The following is a 13,315-nucleotide window of genomic DNA, read 5'->3' as shown; positions in this document are numbered from 1 at the left end:
CACAGACACAAAACCAGTGAGACATTTCTCAAAATGTCTTCTTTTGTTCATGCAGAAGCATGCTCGATGCACCTCACTAGATAAACTGTTGCTTAAAGTTTGTCTGATTCTTCCGCACTACGTTTTTGTCCTATTGTGTTAATAGGTTTGAAGTAAAACTAAATATTTTGTTTGTCTAAGCGTTGGTCTTACCTTTTCCCGACACAATATTCTATAAGGGATGACAATGTTTTTACATCTGTTCTTCCGTTCTCTTAGGCCGACTGATCTGGGGTCTCTGTAGGACCGCTCAGATGTTTTGATAACGGCCTAGTTGTTGAATTCACGCTTTTTCATCCTTCCTTCACACGGCCCTGAACTCGAAGTCGCCCTGTGGTTTTCCCGTTCTGTCACGTATGTTTTGATGACCTCTCTCTGTGTGTGATGGGAAACAAACAGCAGGTATCTCTCTCTCTGTGAGCTTTTTCTGTAAGCATGGATGTACAGACTTTAATGTTTTGCTTATTGCACACTACTCAGTCCTTTCAAATTGCTACATAGTGTGTTAGTATGAGCGGTAACTGTAATGCTTAAATTAGAGTTTTAAAATGATTCGATCATCTTCACATTTTCGTTTCAAAATAAAAATGTATTCAGCTGCGTCCATCTGACTTAAGCTTCTGCACTGAACTTTCTAACTCCAGACTCTCTGTAACCTCAAAGCTGAGGACCATATTTGTTCACCTAATTCATCAAAACATATCATGCGCTTGTTATTCTTACAGAGAGATGAGATTTCATACCCATTCAATATTTGCAGAGTTTAACTTTTGCTTTTCCACCAATCGTCATTCCTTGATGAACAATACTTGACTTTCTTTACGCCCAGGCCATGGGGTCTTCTGGCTCATTCTTATGGAGGACACGGGCCATGTGTGGTCCTCTCAACACTGAATTGGATGGAGCGGTGTAACTGTGAGGTCAGAGGAGGTTAAGAATGCTTCTAATGAAGTTTGTGCCAGCGTATGGTTCGGGTTGTTCACTTTGAGGTTGGCTGGTGGTCACCTCTGAGACAGGATTAGGGGTGGTAGGAGAGGGGGGAGGAGGAGGGTAGTTTGCTTCTGTGGAACGCGGTAAACTGCTGTTAGCTAAATGAAAATAAAACGTAAGCTGTGATTGCGTCATATTTCCATAGAAAGATGAGGAACAGCTGATACTACCTGACTAACTCATGCTTGGTTTATATCTTTGAGAAATAACTGAGATATGTCTTTCTTGTGTCTGAAATTAAAATATATTTCTATAGGAAGATGAGGATCAGCTGATGCAAGCTTGACTCACATAATCCGGCAGAACTAATGCTATACCCTTGATTTATGTCTATTAAAGATATCAAAGAGATCTCATCTGTGATTCTTATGGACAGCACCAAATGCACTTTACAAATGAATGCTTCAAAACACTCCCTCATCTTCCACGAATCAAAGACATTCTTTCATATCTTTATGGGCATATATAAGAATTAGCAAAGTATCTTTGAGAATGTGACAGTAGTGATATTAAGTGTAGAACACATACGACTTGAAAAAAAGACCAACAACACTTCACTTGGGCTGAAGGACGTGTGCATTTTATTAAAGAATAAGCTATCCAGGCTTCTCAGCTAGGTAACGCAAACACTTTAAGATAATCTGAAAAGGCACAAGATGGTTGTGCAGACATGCAGGAGTTGAAGAGGCTGAATGAATTGATAAGTGGGTTTGGTGCTGACAAGCAAGAACAGAATGTAAACCGTGTAGCAGAAGAGATTAAGGGACTATGGCATCAATAAATCTTCTGTGTTAAACTCAGTCTTTGCATTTGAATACATTGAATGAAACGACGTGTCGGAATTCATGAGGTCTGACGGATATTTAGGTCTTTCTCATGGGATCCTGTGTGGTGTTCTGACCTGAAGCAGCATGTGGTCTGCGTACAAATTCTGCTCCATTCAGCTCACAAAAGTCTTCTTTGTTTTGGCACTCGATACATTTAAATGCTGACTTAACACTACAGCCAATATATTGTTGTAATTTTGAGTTTCTTTGTTCATTACTGATAATCAAGAGTTTATTTTTATTTATGATCATTAGAATTAGGTTCAGTCGTGTAATGTTGATATTTTAATCCATGAATTATGAAATTATTTAGTTAAAAAAATGGTCAGAATTACTTGGAAAGCATCAAATAAACACTGCATCACTATATTTCATTTTAAAATGATTTAAATTCAGGCGACATGTTGAAATTTGTTAAAGTGTTGAAGTTGTAGTAACTTACATTCCTTGAGGGGGCAGGTGTGGGTTCCTCACATTTTCTCTCATGCTTTGAGTGTTTTTTTAGGCTGCTTTTCTCTCCTATTGCTCTGTCCTCAATCATACTATTCGATGGTTGTGCACTGTTTCACAGCGTGAGGTTGCTTCACATTCCTCTGTATAATAGCTCTCTTTCAATAGATTTCAGCACCGCATGCTTTGGATCATTTTCCGGTTTGGATTACAGTCTACGTCATTAAATTTAATCCATTTTGGTTAAAGAGACAATTGTTCTTTTTATCAGTATGTGTCTGTTCTCTACTACAGTTAGCCTAAACCAAAACAACATTTTGGACTAAGATAAGAGACATTCATACATGTGATTTATATCACACAACAAAATATCAAACCAAGTAGCGTTTATTTCAGAGAAAGATAGCACAAGCACGCTTCTGATCCCAAAGTGCCTTCAAGGCTGTGAAAACAATGTTTGGGATTCTTTCTCTCTTGTATTTTAAAATCCATATTTGGAACCTCTTATAAAAATTGATATAAGAACAATGTTAATTCCATTGTCACCTTTGATGTATATATAAAGCACTTCATTGTCATCTTTGCTATTCGAAGCATATAGTTCAAATCCTTGCATGTCTCATAGTAATCTGCATGACTTTGCAGAGGATTAACCCTTTCTTCTCTAACCTTTGTGGGTCGCAGCTGCAAAGAATGTCAAAACTCATATTTGTCAAAACAACAGCCCCAAGAAGAACTGGATTTATCACTCTAACTAGTTGCAATATGTTCATATAGTTCTTGTAAAACATATTTTTGATTATGTGAACTTCTTTCAGAATGAGGTCAATTGTAACCTGATAAAGCTTGATGTCCTTCGTTTGGAGAAGAATTATCTTTGTAGGACCTATTTGCGATATTTAGCACCAGATGTTCCCTACATGCACTCCAGATGGAAAATTGCATGGACTTGCATTGCAATTTCACTGTGCCACACCCGTCTTCTCGAACATATGGCACGTTAAAAACTTGGACTGTAATTATGGCAACACAAGTGCAAAAACAAGTGAATTTGAAATTTACTGCCACCTATCGGCTTCATTTGGAACTGGGGCTGATGTGAATTAATACGCCTCAATTTGCTACTTAAATTACGTTTAGATTTGATTCATTATGGGTTCTACTATACATTGTAAAGTATAATTAATAAACCAAAATAAACATATATTTTTATAAATATAAAATAAACAAATACTTAAAAATAAAAACAAGTAGAACGATTATCTGCAAAGTTTCACATTATTTATTTGCATTGTTATTTACTTATTTTAATTAAATTAATTAAAGTAATAAATTGCTTCCATTTAAATAACGATATATAACATAGCATGACACATTTTAGGAGCAACATATTTTATACCATTGTTGCATTTATTTAATAGCTATTTTTAAATTTGTATTTATCAATGTTTTGGCAGTGGGGATAATATTTAAAAAGGAATCTCTCGCGGCCTTCTGAAACGTCTTCTTCTACTTCTCTTAGTTAAGCGCGGATTGTTCAAAACTTTTAGGTGCATATACCGCCACCTACAGTGCAGAGTGTGTAACCTCATGTCATTTTTATTGTACCTATATGTTGCTTATAAGTCGTGTATCATTAAGGAATTTAAATAATGATTTCCTGGTTCTCCTATCCTCCGTTTTCCTTCTGTTCCTAGTATCTATCCCCATCAGACTCCACTCCCGCCCTGCCTCCTGAAACCTATCTTGAAACACCCGTCTTTCCACCTCATATATTATACTGTGTGATTTTGTAATATGACATGCTCAGCATTTTCTTTAACCTCGCAGTTGCTTTTAAGTCCTGTTTGATTCTCTTTTAGTATTCTTATTAAAGCCTTCTGAAACTATTATCATCAAAGACTTTTATTTTGAAGAGAATTTCACCCGGAAGAGGACGAGCGTAAAGTCGCAGTACATGTGAATATTGCTGTCATCTGAATTGAATATGTTGGTATTTAAAACGATTTAAATGGTGAATTTAATTTAATAATCGTTTAACTTAATGCTTAATAAAATTACTGTCGTTAGCGGAGATGGTTGTCGGGTGCTTTTGTAAATCCCTTTCATGTGCAAGCAGACTCAGAACATTCACAACACACACAAGAGACATTCGGCTGTTTATTAAGCGTCCAGCCATTCACAGGACTGTTAAGAGAACATTACAAGAGCTTGAAAATGCAAATTCTTTTCATTCAAGTCATCCTGCGATGGTCACGAAGATTCTGTCTGTGGATGAGATCTTCAGCAAGAAGTCCTTGTATGACTTTCTAAAGAAGAAGGAAACGGAGTATGGCTCGTGCTTGGAGGCTCTCAATACTGATAACCAAACACTGGATGATGAAGACATGAAAATGAAGAGAAATAATCTGTCTGTTCTAGCCCCTCTGGTCCAAAAAATGAAAGAGCTGGAAGACAAACAGAAGGAATTGAAGGACACACAAGACTTGTTGAAAGGTAATAAAGTGAGAGAGAAAACAGAGTCATTTGGATTTAAATGCAGGACATTTCATTTGCATTTGTCTCTCTTCAGATAATGATCCAGACTTGCACGATCTTGCAGAGACAGAGAGCCAGACTTGTTTAGCAGCCATTCATGACATACAACTCAAGGTGAGGTGTGAATGGCTCTCATTAACATAGAACATTACCCTATTAACAGACGTGCATACAGAAGACTCAGACGTTTTAACTGTTAAACTCCTTATTGATAAAACATTGTTACTCCATCGTGAAAACCAAATGTTTCACTATTTGGTATACTTGATGAAATGTGTGAACAACATGCTTGTTTCTATCGATGTTTCAGATTTTATCTTTTCTGATCCCGGAGGAGGAATCGGACATGAGTGATCTGGTTCTAGAAGTCACTGCTGGGGTTGGCGGTCAAGAAGCGATGCTTTTCACTGATGAGATCTTTGATATGTATCAAAACTTTGCTGCTTTTAATGGCTGGGGCTTTGACGTCCTTGAGGTCATGTCTAGTGAACTAGGTAAATAAATATGTATACTTTATATCTGGGTTGTTTGGGGGGATGCCTAGCATTTTAATTATAATATGCCTAGAAAGTTCTAATTTGGAGTGGTGTGTATCTTTTGGCTTTGTCTAGGGGGTGTAAGAAACGCAACCGCCAGCATTAGTGGTCCACTAAGCTATAAGAAGTTAAAGTTTGAAGCGGGTGTCCATCGTGTGCAGAGAGTGCCGAAAACCGAGAAACAAGGTCGCATGCACACCAGCACCATGACAGTGGCCATTCTTCCCCAACCCACTGAGGTATAACATTTACATTTCTACATCTGACAGTTTTATTCAAAGTGACTTATTGTGCTTTCAAGGTTCGTTGGGTCTAGTTGACACACCTGTATTCTTTGGCTTTTATGACAGGCTGAGGGGAGACATTGCGATGTCATTATTTTTATTAGTATGTGTGTATGTATGTATATATATATGTATGGGTATGTGTATGTTTTTGTCTTGGACATTGTGAAGCACTTTGGTCAACCATGGTTGTTTTAAATGTGCTATATAAATTAAATTGATTGATTGATTGATTGATAGTAGTGATTTTGTAATGTTTTTTTCTCCTTATTGAATATTTCATAGATCTCATTTTCCATTAACCCCAAAGATCTGAGAATAGAGACAAAGAGAGCCAGTGGAGCAGGAGGGCAACACGTCAACACCACTGACAGCGCTGTGAGGATCGTTCATCTGCCCACAGGTCTATAAATCAATTGTTTCTATAAGTCAATTCATGTTTAGAAAGTATTGTGATATCTGTTGGTTGTGTTAAGATGTGCATATGGTTTGATTTCTTTCCAACTTTAGATTATATGAATTGAGATCTTTAAGGAGTGGACTTCACAGTTCACTCGTTTCTCTATCCTTTATGATTCAGAGTTAGACTAACCTGTCACGTTTTGGCATTTCAGGTATAGTCTCTGAATGCCAGCAGGAACGTTCTCAGATAAAGAACAAGGAGAAAGCCATGACGCTACTGCGAGCAAAACTCTACAGCACAAGACTGGAAGAGGAGACCAGTAAGAGATACCAGGCTCGAAAACTCCAGGTACATACGATATATATAGGAGCCGGTATATTCTTTGCGATTTTAGTGACTGACAGAGCATGTTTCCCTATGACAGATTGGCACCAAAGGAAGATCTGAGAAGATCAGAACGTATAACTTCTCTCAGGACAGAATCACCGATCACAGAATCGGTAAGACCATCCACGACGTCCATGGGTTTTTACAAGGAGAGGAACTGCTGGAGGAGATGATTGAGTTTCTGCAACAGTTTTCAGAGCAAGAATCCCTCATGGACATTCTCAAAGACACTGATTATAACCAACAGTGACTTGTGGCAATAAAGAAATGTGTTAAAGTTTTGTCTTGAAGGTGTCAAATTGTTTGGCGGAGAACAAGCACAATCCAGAGTAGATCCACAAACACTCGATGGCTTTCTCCAGATCTTAACACATCAGTGTGAAATACTTTAGTGGGAGTCCTGCACCCTAAAACAAATGGGAATGTAGAGTTCCTCTATTATATTGACATTACATAACATTTACATTTAGTCATTTGGCAGACGCTTTTATCCAACATGGAATAAAGTGTCTTGCTCAAGGACACACTGGTGGTGGCTGCTGGGACGATATATTTACTATATATCATAACATGATCTTGTATTTTACATCAATTACATAACTATAGATTTTGAGGTATATTATCACAGCTCCCTGAATTCGCTATAAGTCTCTTTAGATAAAAGCGTCTGTTGAAGACTAAATGTGACTCTGGATCAAAAAACAGTCTTAAGTAGCACGGCAATATTTTTAGGAAAAGACAAAAATACATTGTATGGGTCAAGATTATCGATTTTTTTATTATGCCAAAGAACATTACGATATTAAGTAAAAGTCATGTTCCATGAAGATTTTTGTAATTTTCCTACCTTAAATATATAAAAACTTACTTTTTGTGAGTGGATCTCCTGTCACAGTGACCCTAAATATCAACTTCAAAGGCAATTTTTTTCAATATTTAGATTTTTTTGCACATTCAGATTCCTGAGTTTTAACAGGTTGTATCTCGAACAGATATTATCCTATTCTAACAACTCATACATCAATAGAATTCATATTTATTCAGCTTTCAGATAATGTAAAAGTCTCAATTTCGAAAACTTGACCCGTAAGACTGGTTCTGTTGTCCAGGGTCACAAATGTAAATTTGATGATCTGTGTTATATCAACATTATACAGTAGATGGTTTTATCCAAACTCCTCAAACCATTTGTGAAAATGCTTTTCTTTTACATTTTGTCATGCGTATTTATTAAGTTGAAAGTAAATATAAAGTTAGACATTATTTGGATATTTTTGTATTCTGAAAACTTTTTTTCATTAATAAATTTAAAACATTCTGACTAATAGACATCTATTTTGAATGTCTTTTACATTTAAATCGTTTTCTCTCGCATGTTTAAAAGCATCATTTTAACATTTGAAATATATGTGCAAACGTTTCCATTGACACATTTAAAAAGGCGCATTTTCACGCCGCGTTTCTCATTGGGTGGCGCTCTTTATTCAGCGGTGACGTCTCGGCTTTCTGCCTCACGACGTAAGTCGCGTCACCCCCAGAGGCTTCTATTGGCTTCCCGTCGTTTAAAGGTACTCCGCTGCGCTCTGATTGGTCGGGAGGTTTTGTTCGCCAAATTTCAAACGCGTTTTCCAGTGGCGCTTTTTCTCCGAGTTCACTAACAATCGGCGTTCAGTGTTGCCGCTTAAATGTTCACGTTGCTCCTGTAACAGCGAACAGAAAGCGTTTTAAAGGACAAATGCGGGCTTTTTAAAAAGTGCTTTTATCTTATTGAGGTAAGACAGTGTTACTTTATTTAAATTGCTTTAGTTCGTGTGGATAAAGGGGCTTTGAAGCAAAGAGACCCTAGAGATGACCGAGCATGTTTGAGTTTCCTCTTTATGGTGTACTTTTATTATTGCATGTATGTCACATTTTAATCTATAGTCTTTGCTTATTGCATTTTAAGATCTAAACAATCAAAACTTTGCCTGCAAATATTTTAAAGCAGTTTTGTGGCTAATCTGAGCCCTTTGTAGTGAGCATCATGCGCGGCCACGTCAGGACTGCGTGCACTTAGGCGCGTAAAATGGAGATTGACTTAAAATGAATGCCATCCCTTTATAAAATAACAATATGTTTAAGATAATATACTGACATGTTGACATGCTAGATGATTTTATATTGAAATGCTGAAAGCAAATCTGCTCAACACTTAGATTTGAGTGTTAAAGTGGACAAAGTTGTGGAATGTAGATGTTAACACACTTTGGTATGTTATAGTAATGTAAATAATGACGTCTTGGACGTAAAATGGTTTAGTTTATGTTTAATACGTATAGTTTATGCATATACATTTACAGCTTTTTTGGTGGTGTATTTGTTTGAATGCTATTATCAATAATTAATTATTTGTAATATTTAAATAGTGACTACTAAATACAAATACTCTGATTGTCCTACACGCTTAGTAAAACTTAACATGTCTTATTTCTCATTTCCTCTAGGTCAGCCATTTGCTGCGTCTCATAGAGCCCAAATATGAAGTGTACAGCACATAGTGAAGATTCCACAGTTTTAAGCCACATGGAGAAACCTGAAACAGACCTCAATGAAGTCAAGGGTCACACCGTTTCACCACGAAAATCAGCTGGCCCTCGTCCCCCTGCGGCCTCCAACATCTCCACCCCTCTGGAGAGCAGAAGTAAAGGCCCTCACAATAAAGAGAACTTCCGGGACAAGTGCCCGACGCAGGATGTGGCGTCCGATGATGAGGTCGTTCTGACCAGTTTCGGCGAGGACAGCGGATACCTTTCCCTCCAAAACAGCCGGGTTGAACACGTGGAGGTGGACAGTGTGGACTCATTGGAAAGGGGTGAAGAGAAATGCGTGTCCTCTCAGTCCTCGGACATTGAGTGTCATTCTACGCCCTGTCTGCCCGTGCTCAAGTTCCAGGAGGAGGTGTGCAGGGAACTGGTGAGAAGCTTTAAAAAGAGCAGAAGTTACGATTGGACGGTCGTCGGTAAAGTTGCTGAGAATTATGGACTTCATAATGTGATTGGTGGGAAAATGGGACTGGAGTTTGTGGACACTCTTTCTGGCCTGTTGAGGAAAGACATGCGGCACATTCTTGCCAGGATCTTGGGCCTGCTGGGAGATCGTGACTTGATAAGGTAAATTTATTTTCTGGTTGCTTTTGTGTCTGTGTCCCTCCCTGTGGTTTGTGTGCCAAGCGCATGTTGAACCGGTTAGATTGGCTGACCGTTGATTCCATCTTGCGTTGCAGCTGTAAAAAAGTGAGCCGGTCGTGGCGGAAAATCATCTGCCAGGATCAGATGGCCCTTCGGAGGTGCAGAGAAGCTGAGAGAGCACAAAGGGTGAGAAGAAAGCTCTACCTAAATTACCAATATGCACTCGTTCACCTTTTTGTTTCAGGAAGAAATGTAATGGTAAATGTTTCATTTCTAATAGTGCTGCATTGTTTTTGTCGCAGGATTCTGGACGGCATGTGGGATCTTTGTCTCGGGACTTCACCTTAAGCAGGGTGGTGTTCTCTTGTATGCAGGGCGTTGCCTCTACACCCATTCACAAAGCTGTTAAAAAGTCCCAGTGCCAGATGAGCGGAGGGCAAACAGCATCCAGACCGAGTCGCTTCCTACAGTTTCGTGAGGTAAAAACTGCTGTTCATGTTCAAGGACAAAATTTATATTTGTAACACGACATGGCCGCAAATAAGTGAATATGAATGAAACCTTGGGTTCCTCTCGAACTTTACACCTAATGCATGGACAAAAATGTCGTACACTCTCATAACTATGCGACTTTTATCTGATCACCAGTTAGAAACATTCCATTAAAACTATTTTTGTTTTCTTCCAGGTTGCTAAATCACTTAAACAGCATGAATCTCTGCGGGCGTGTGTCCTCTGCGGCTCTCCGGCACGCTTTGACGGAGCCATGCAGCGGGCAATCTGCACGCGCCACAGCTGCGCGTTTGAATGTTGCACACGGTGTCAATCAACATATCACGGTTCTGCCCCGTGCCGCAGCTCCGTCCGGACTTGCTCCTCGTCCCAAAACACACTCATCGCCGGATCCGCTCGGAGCAAAAGGAGCGTCCGGCGTCTCTGAGCACCTGTGCCTGGAGAGAGTCTCCGTTACCAAGAACTTGAAAAATGAACTGCCTCTTATGCGTTTTGAAAGAATATGAATCTTTTGCACATTTTTGAATGTGAAGTGAATTTGGCTGCGTTTGTGGCCGCTGCACAAAGACACTACAATCATTTTGTATGCCCAAAAAAAAGTATTCCAAAGGGAGGTTGAACAGCCTTCTTAAGATTGTAAATGTGAATGTTTTATAAGATTTTATAGATGTTTTATCAATGAAATGAACCATTTCTGTTTGTCTTTGAACACTTGTAAATATTTAAATGGTTGAATAAAGCCGTGTATATTTTTCAGCAGGTGTTTGTTTGTTGACTGATGTAGTGAGAGTCCTCGTCTGGGTTTTGACTCGTGGCTAGATGGCAGCAGAGAACTGTTGTATCGTAACTTGTTGCTGTTTTAACAGAATTTAATTTAGGCTGAAATGAATGCGTTTTATTGAATCATAGACTGCTCTTGATGTGATGATGCTTTCTTTCACTTGAAATATCAAGCAACTCAAAGGGTCAGAAGTCAAATCTGCTAAGAAAAACCTTTTCTGATGTGATTTAGAGAGAAATCTGAGTTCAGGCATTAAATGTTTGGCTTGGAGCAAGCTTGAATCTGAAGTGTTGTCCCTCTGAGAAAAATCAGCAAATAGTTTGATCTTTCACGTTTGGTTCTTAAACCTGTTTAAATATAACTGTTCTCCATGTGATCAGTGGCCATTGTAATGATCCACATGACATGTCACATGCAGATAAATGTGTTTGGTTACCGTAAACTCTGAATATAATTTAGTTGTACTAAAGAGGATGTTCACCTAATTATCGGCACGCAAAAGCCATTTCAATTTTCGAAAGACCAATCAACCTTTAATTACAATTGCAATTGATTTTCCATCTTAATTGAATTTCCTTTCGCCTTTAAAGGAACTCGAGATGAAACTTCTTTCCTAAGCACACTTTCAGTTGTCACGGGATTGGAATGAGAATTTTACCTGTGCAAAGAAATGTCTTCTCTCGCTATTTTTATATCTGCAGTTTCAGTATAGTCATCTATATTAGCAATTCTAGCTTCAAATAACTTGTCGCAGCATTTTGCTTTAAACCAAAGGATCTGCAAAATGAAAATAAACGTAGAGATTCGATTAACAGTTGGAAAACTGTCAGACACTGAGGAGCCAGTAACATTTTATTTTCCTGCAGAAATGTCAATCTGTGCATCAGTCTTTCTTTGCTTTCTCGGAGAGAAAAGTTATAGTCATGTAGAAAGAAATAACGTGAAAACATTAAAAATATCAAGGATCGATTTGCAGTAAATTAGGATTTGGATAATAAAAGCAGGCTTGTGTAGTTGGGAAACAGTCCATCATGAAGGCTTTCCTTTCGGTATAATTAATCTTACAGCTGACCTTTGTAGACGAGAAGAGCGCCGGGGCCGTATATTATTGTATTTTCATTTGATTTATTAAACCACGGTCAATACAAATGAAGCTCCAGAGCACTGGGGGATATGGAGAGCAAAACAGGCATTTGTACGGCTCTGGTTGAAAAACACACACATCCCATTATGAGTCAAGCTGCTAGGGAATAGAAATCTAATTTTTGGGTTCTGAGCAATTTGTTGTGATTAACCTCTAGACTACATGCAAACCTTTCTGTGCATGCCTACACTATGTGATATTTCACTGTGAATGTAATTTTGCTATGTACACATCATTTAAAGGAGTAGTTCACTTTCATAATAAATGTCATCCAAGATGTTTATGATATTTTTTCTTTTATGGAAAAGTAATGAAGGTTTTTGATGAAAACATTCCAGGATGTTTCTCCATATAGTGGACCTTAATGGACAAATGGTTGAAGGTCTAAATGACAGTTTCAGTGCAGCTTCAAATGGCTTTAAACCATACCAGACCATGAATAAAGATCTTATTTAGCCAAATGATCTGTCAATTTTCAACATCAAAAAAAAGGTATTGCTTTATAAACACATATGCTCGCATTGCTCTGTTCTGCGATGTGTGTTCATGACTTCACGTAATACGTAATTATGTTGAAAACTTGCACGTTTGACTTGTAAACACTGACTCGGTACTTCCGCCTACGTCAAGCGCAACCTTTTTAACGTTATTACATATTTTGTGAAGTCATGAACGCACAACACAGAACAGAGCAAGGTGAGCATTTGTGTTTATAAAGCATATACTTTTTTTAATGAGCGATGGTTTCACTAGATAAGACCTTTATTCATGGTCTGGTTTAAAGCCCTTTGACTCTGCACTGAAACTGTCATGTTGACCTTCAACCGTTTGGAGTCCAATGAAGTCACTATATGGAGAAAAATCCTGGAATGTTTTCATCAAAAACCTTTTTTGTTTTTCCACTAAAGAAACAAATACAGAAACATCTTGGATGACATGAGGGTGAGCAAACTATCATAAACATATATTGTGAAAGTGAACTTCTCCTTTAATTCTGACGGATGTGGCATTAAAGGTTTGCCTTACAGACATGTGAACCACAAATATAATATACATTGACATGTATATACTGTATGTTTTGCCTATATAGTTTTTTGTCTATATGAGAACATTCCTTATTGCTGGTCAAATGCATCTTCTCCACCTGTCTTTTACGTCTCCTTAAATAGACCCATGTCCCATTGAAGTCCCTCACTCATAAAGGAGGGGCACAAGTGTGATGGTTATTATGATTGACTGGCATCTGTCACATGACC

The 13,315-nt window shown here is 38.2% G+C and overlaps 2 protein-coding genes across 3 annotated transcripts; both read left to right on the top strand.

Moving 5' to 3' along the window:
- The first annotated feature begins 427 nt into the window (after positions 1–427).
- Positions 428–6,735, top strand: mtrf1l (mitochondrial translational release factor 1-like). 2 transcript variants are annotated; one of them, XM_056761108.1, is made up of 8 exons: positions 428–441; positions 4,546–4,802; positions 4,879–4,958; positions 5,155–5,338; positions 5,456–5,619; positions 5,950–6,067; positions 6,279–6,415; positions 6,492–6,735. In XM_056761108.1, exons 2-8 carry the CDS (start codon positions 4,556–4,558, stop codon positions 6,702–6,704), a joined length of 1,143 nt encoding a protein of 380 aa, XP_056617086.1. In that variant the 5' UTR covers positions 428–441; positions 4,546–4,555; the 3' UTR covers positions 6,705–6,735. The 2 variants fall into 2 exon arrangements, with proteins under 2 accessions (XP_056617086.1, XP_056617085.1); XM_056761107.1 differs by lacking the exon at positions 428–441 and having other exon boundaries at positions 4,248–4,802.
- Positions 6,736–8,070: 1,335 nt separating this feature from the next.
- On the top strand, positions 8,071–10,893 carry fbxo5 (F-box protein 5). The gene is made up of 5 exons (XM_056761091.1): positions 8,071–8,226; positions 8,938–9,603; positions 9,717–9,807; positions 9,924–10,100; positions 10,310–10,893. The coding sequence occupies exons 2-5, from the start codon at positions 8,972–8,974 to the stop codon at positions 10,559–10,561; spliced, it is 1,152 nt and encodes a 383-aa protein (XP_056617069.1). The 5' UTR covers positions 8,071–8,226; positions 8,938–8,971; the 3' UTR covers positions 10,562–10,893.
- Positions 10,894–13,315: the final 2,422 nt, after the last annotated feature.

This window comes from Triplophysa dalaica, chromosome 11 (genome assembly GCF_015846415.1).
Source record: "Triplophysa dalaica isolate WHDGS20190420 chromosome 11, ASM1584641v1, whole genome shotgun sequence".
Classification (NCBI taxonomy): Eukaryota; Metazoa; Chordata; class Actinopteri; order Cypriniformes; family Nemacheilidae; genus Triplophysa; species Triplophysa dalaica.
Note: the sequence above shows the minus strand (reverse complement) of the source record. Positions and strands in the feature narration are given on the sequence as shown.

Excerpts from the sequence above, each read along its gene's own strand:
- mtrf1l (XM_056761107.1), top strand. The coding sequence starts at position 4,382 with ATGGTTGTCGGGTGCTTTTGTAAATCCCTTTCATGTGCAAGCAGACTC. Across the intron at positions 4,803-4,878 it reads CACACAAGACTTGTTGAAAG|ATAATGATCCAGACTTGCAC; the intron begins GTAATAAAGTGA and ends GTCTCTCTTCAG. Across the intron at positions 5,339-5,455 it reads GGTCATGTCTAGTGAACTAG|GGGGTGTAAGAAACGCAACC; the intron begins GTAAATAAATAT and ends GGCTTTGTCTAG.
- fbxo5 (XM_056761091.1), top strand. The coding sequence starts at position 8,972 with ATGAAGTGTACAGCACATAGTGAAGATTCCACAGTTTTAAGCCACATG. Across the intron at positions 9,604-9,716 it reads GGAGATCGTGACTTGATAAG|CTGTAAAAAAGTGAGCCGGT; the intron begins GTAAATTTATTT and ends CTTGCGTTGCAG. Across the intron at positions 9,808-9,923 it reads AAGCTGAGAGAGCACAAAGG|GATTCTGGACGGCATGTGGG; the intron begins GTGAGAAGAAAG and ends TTTTTGTCGCAG.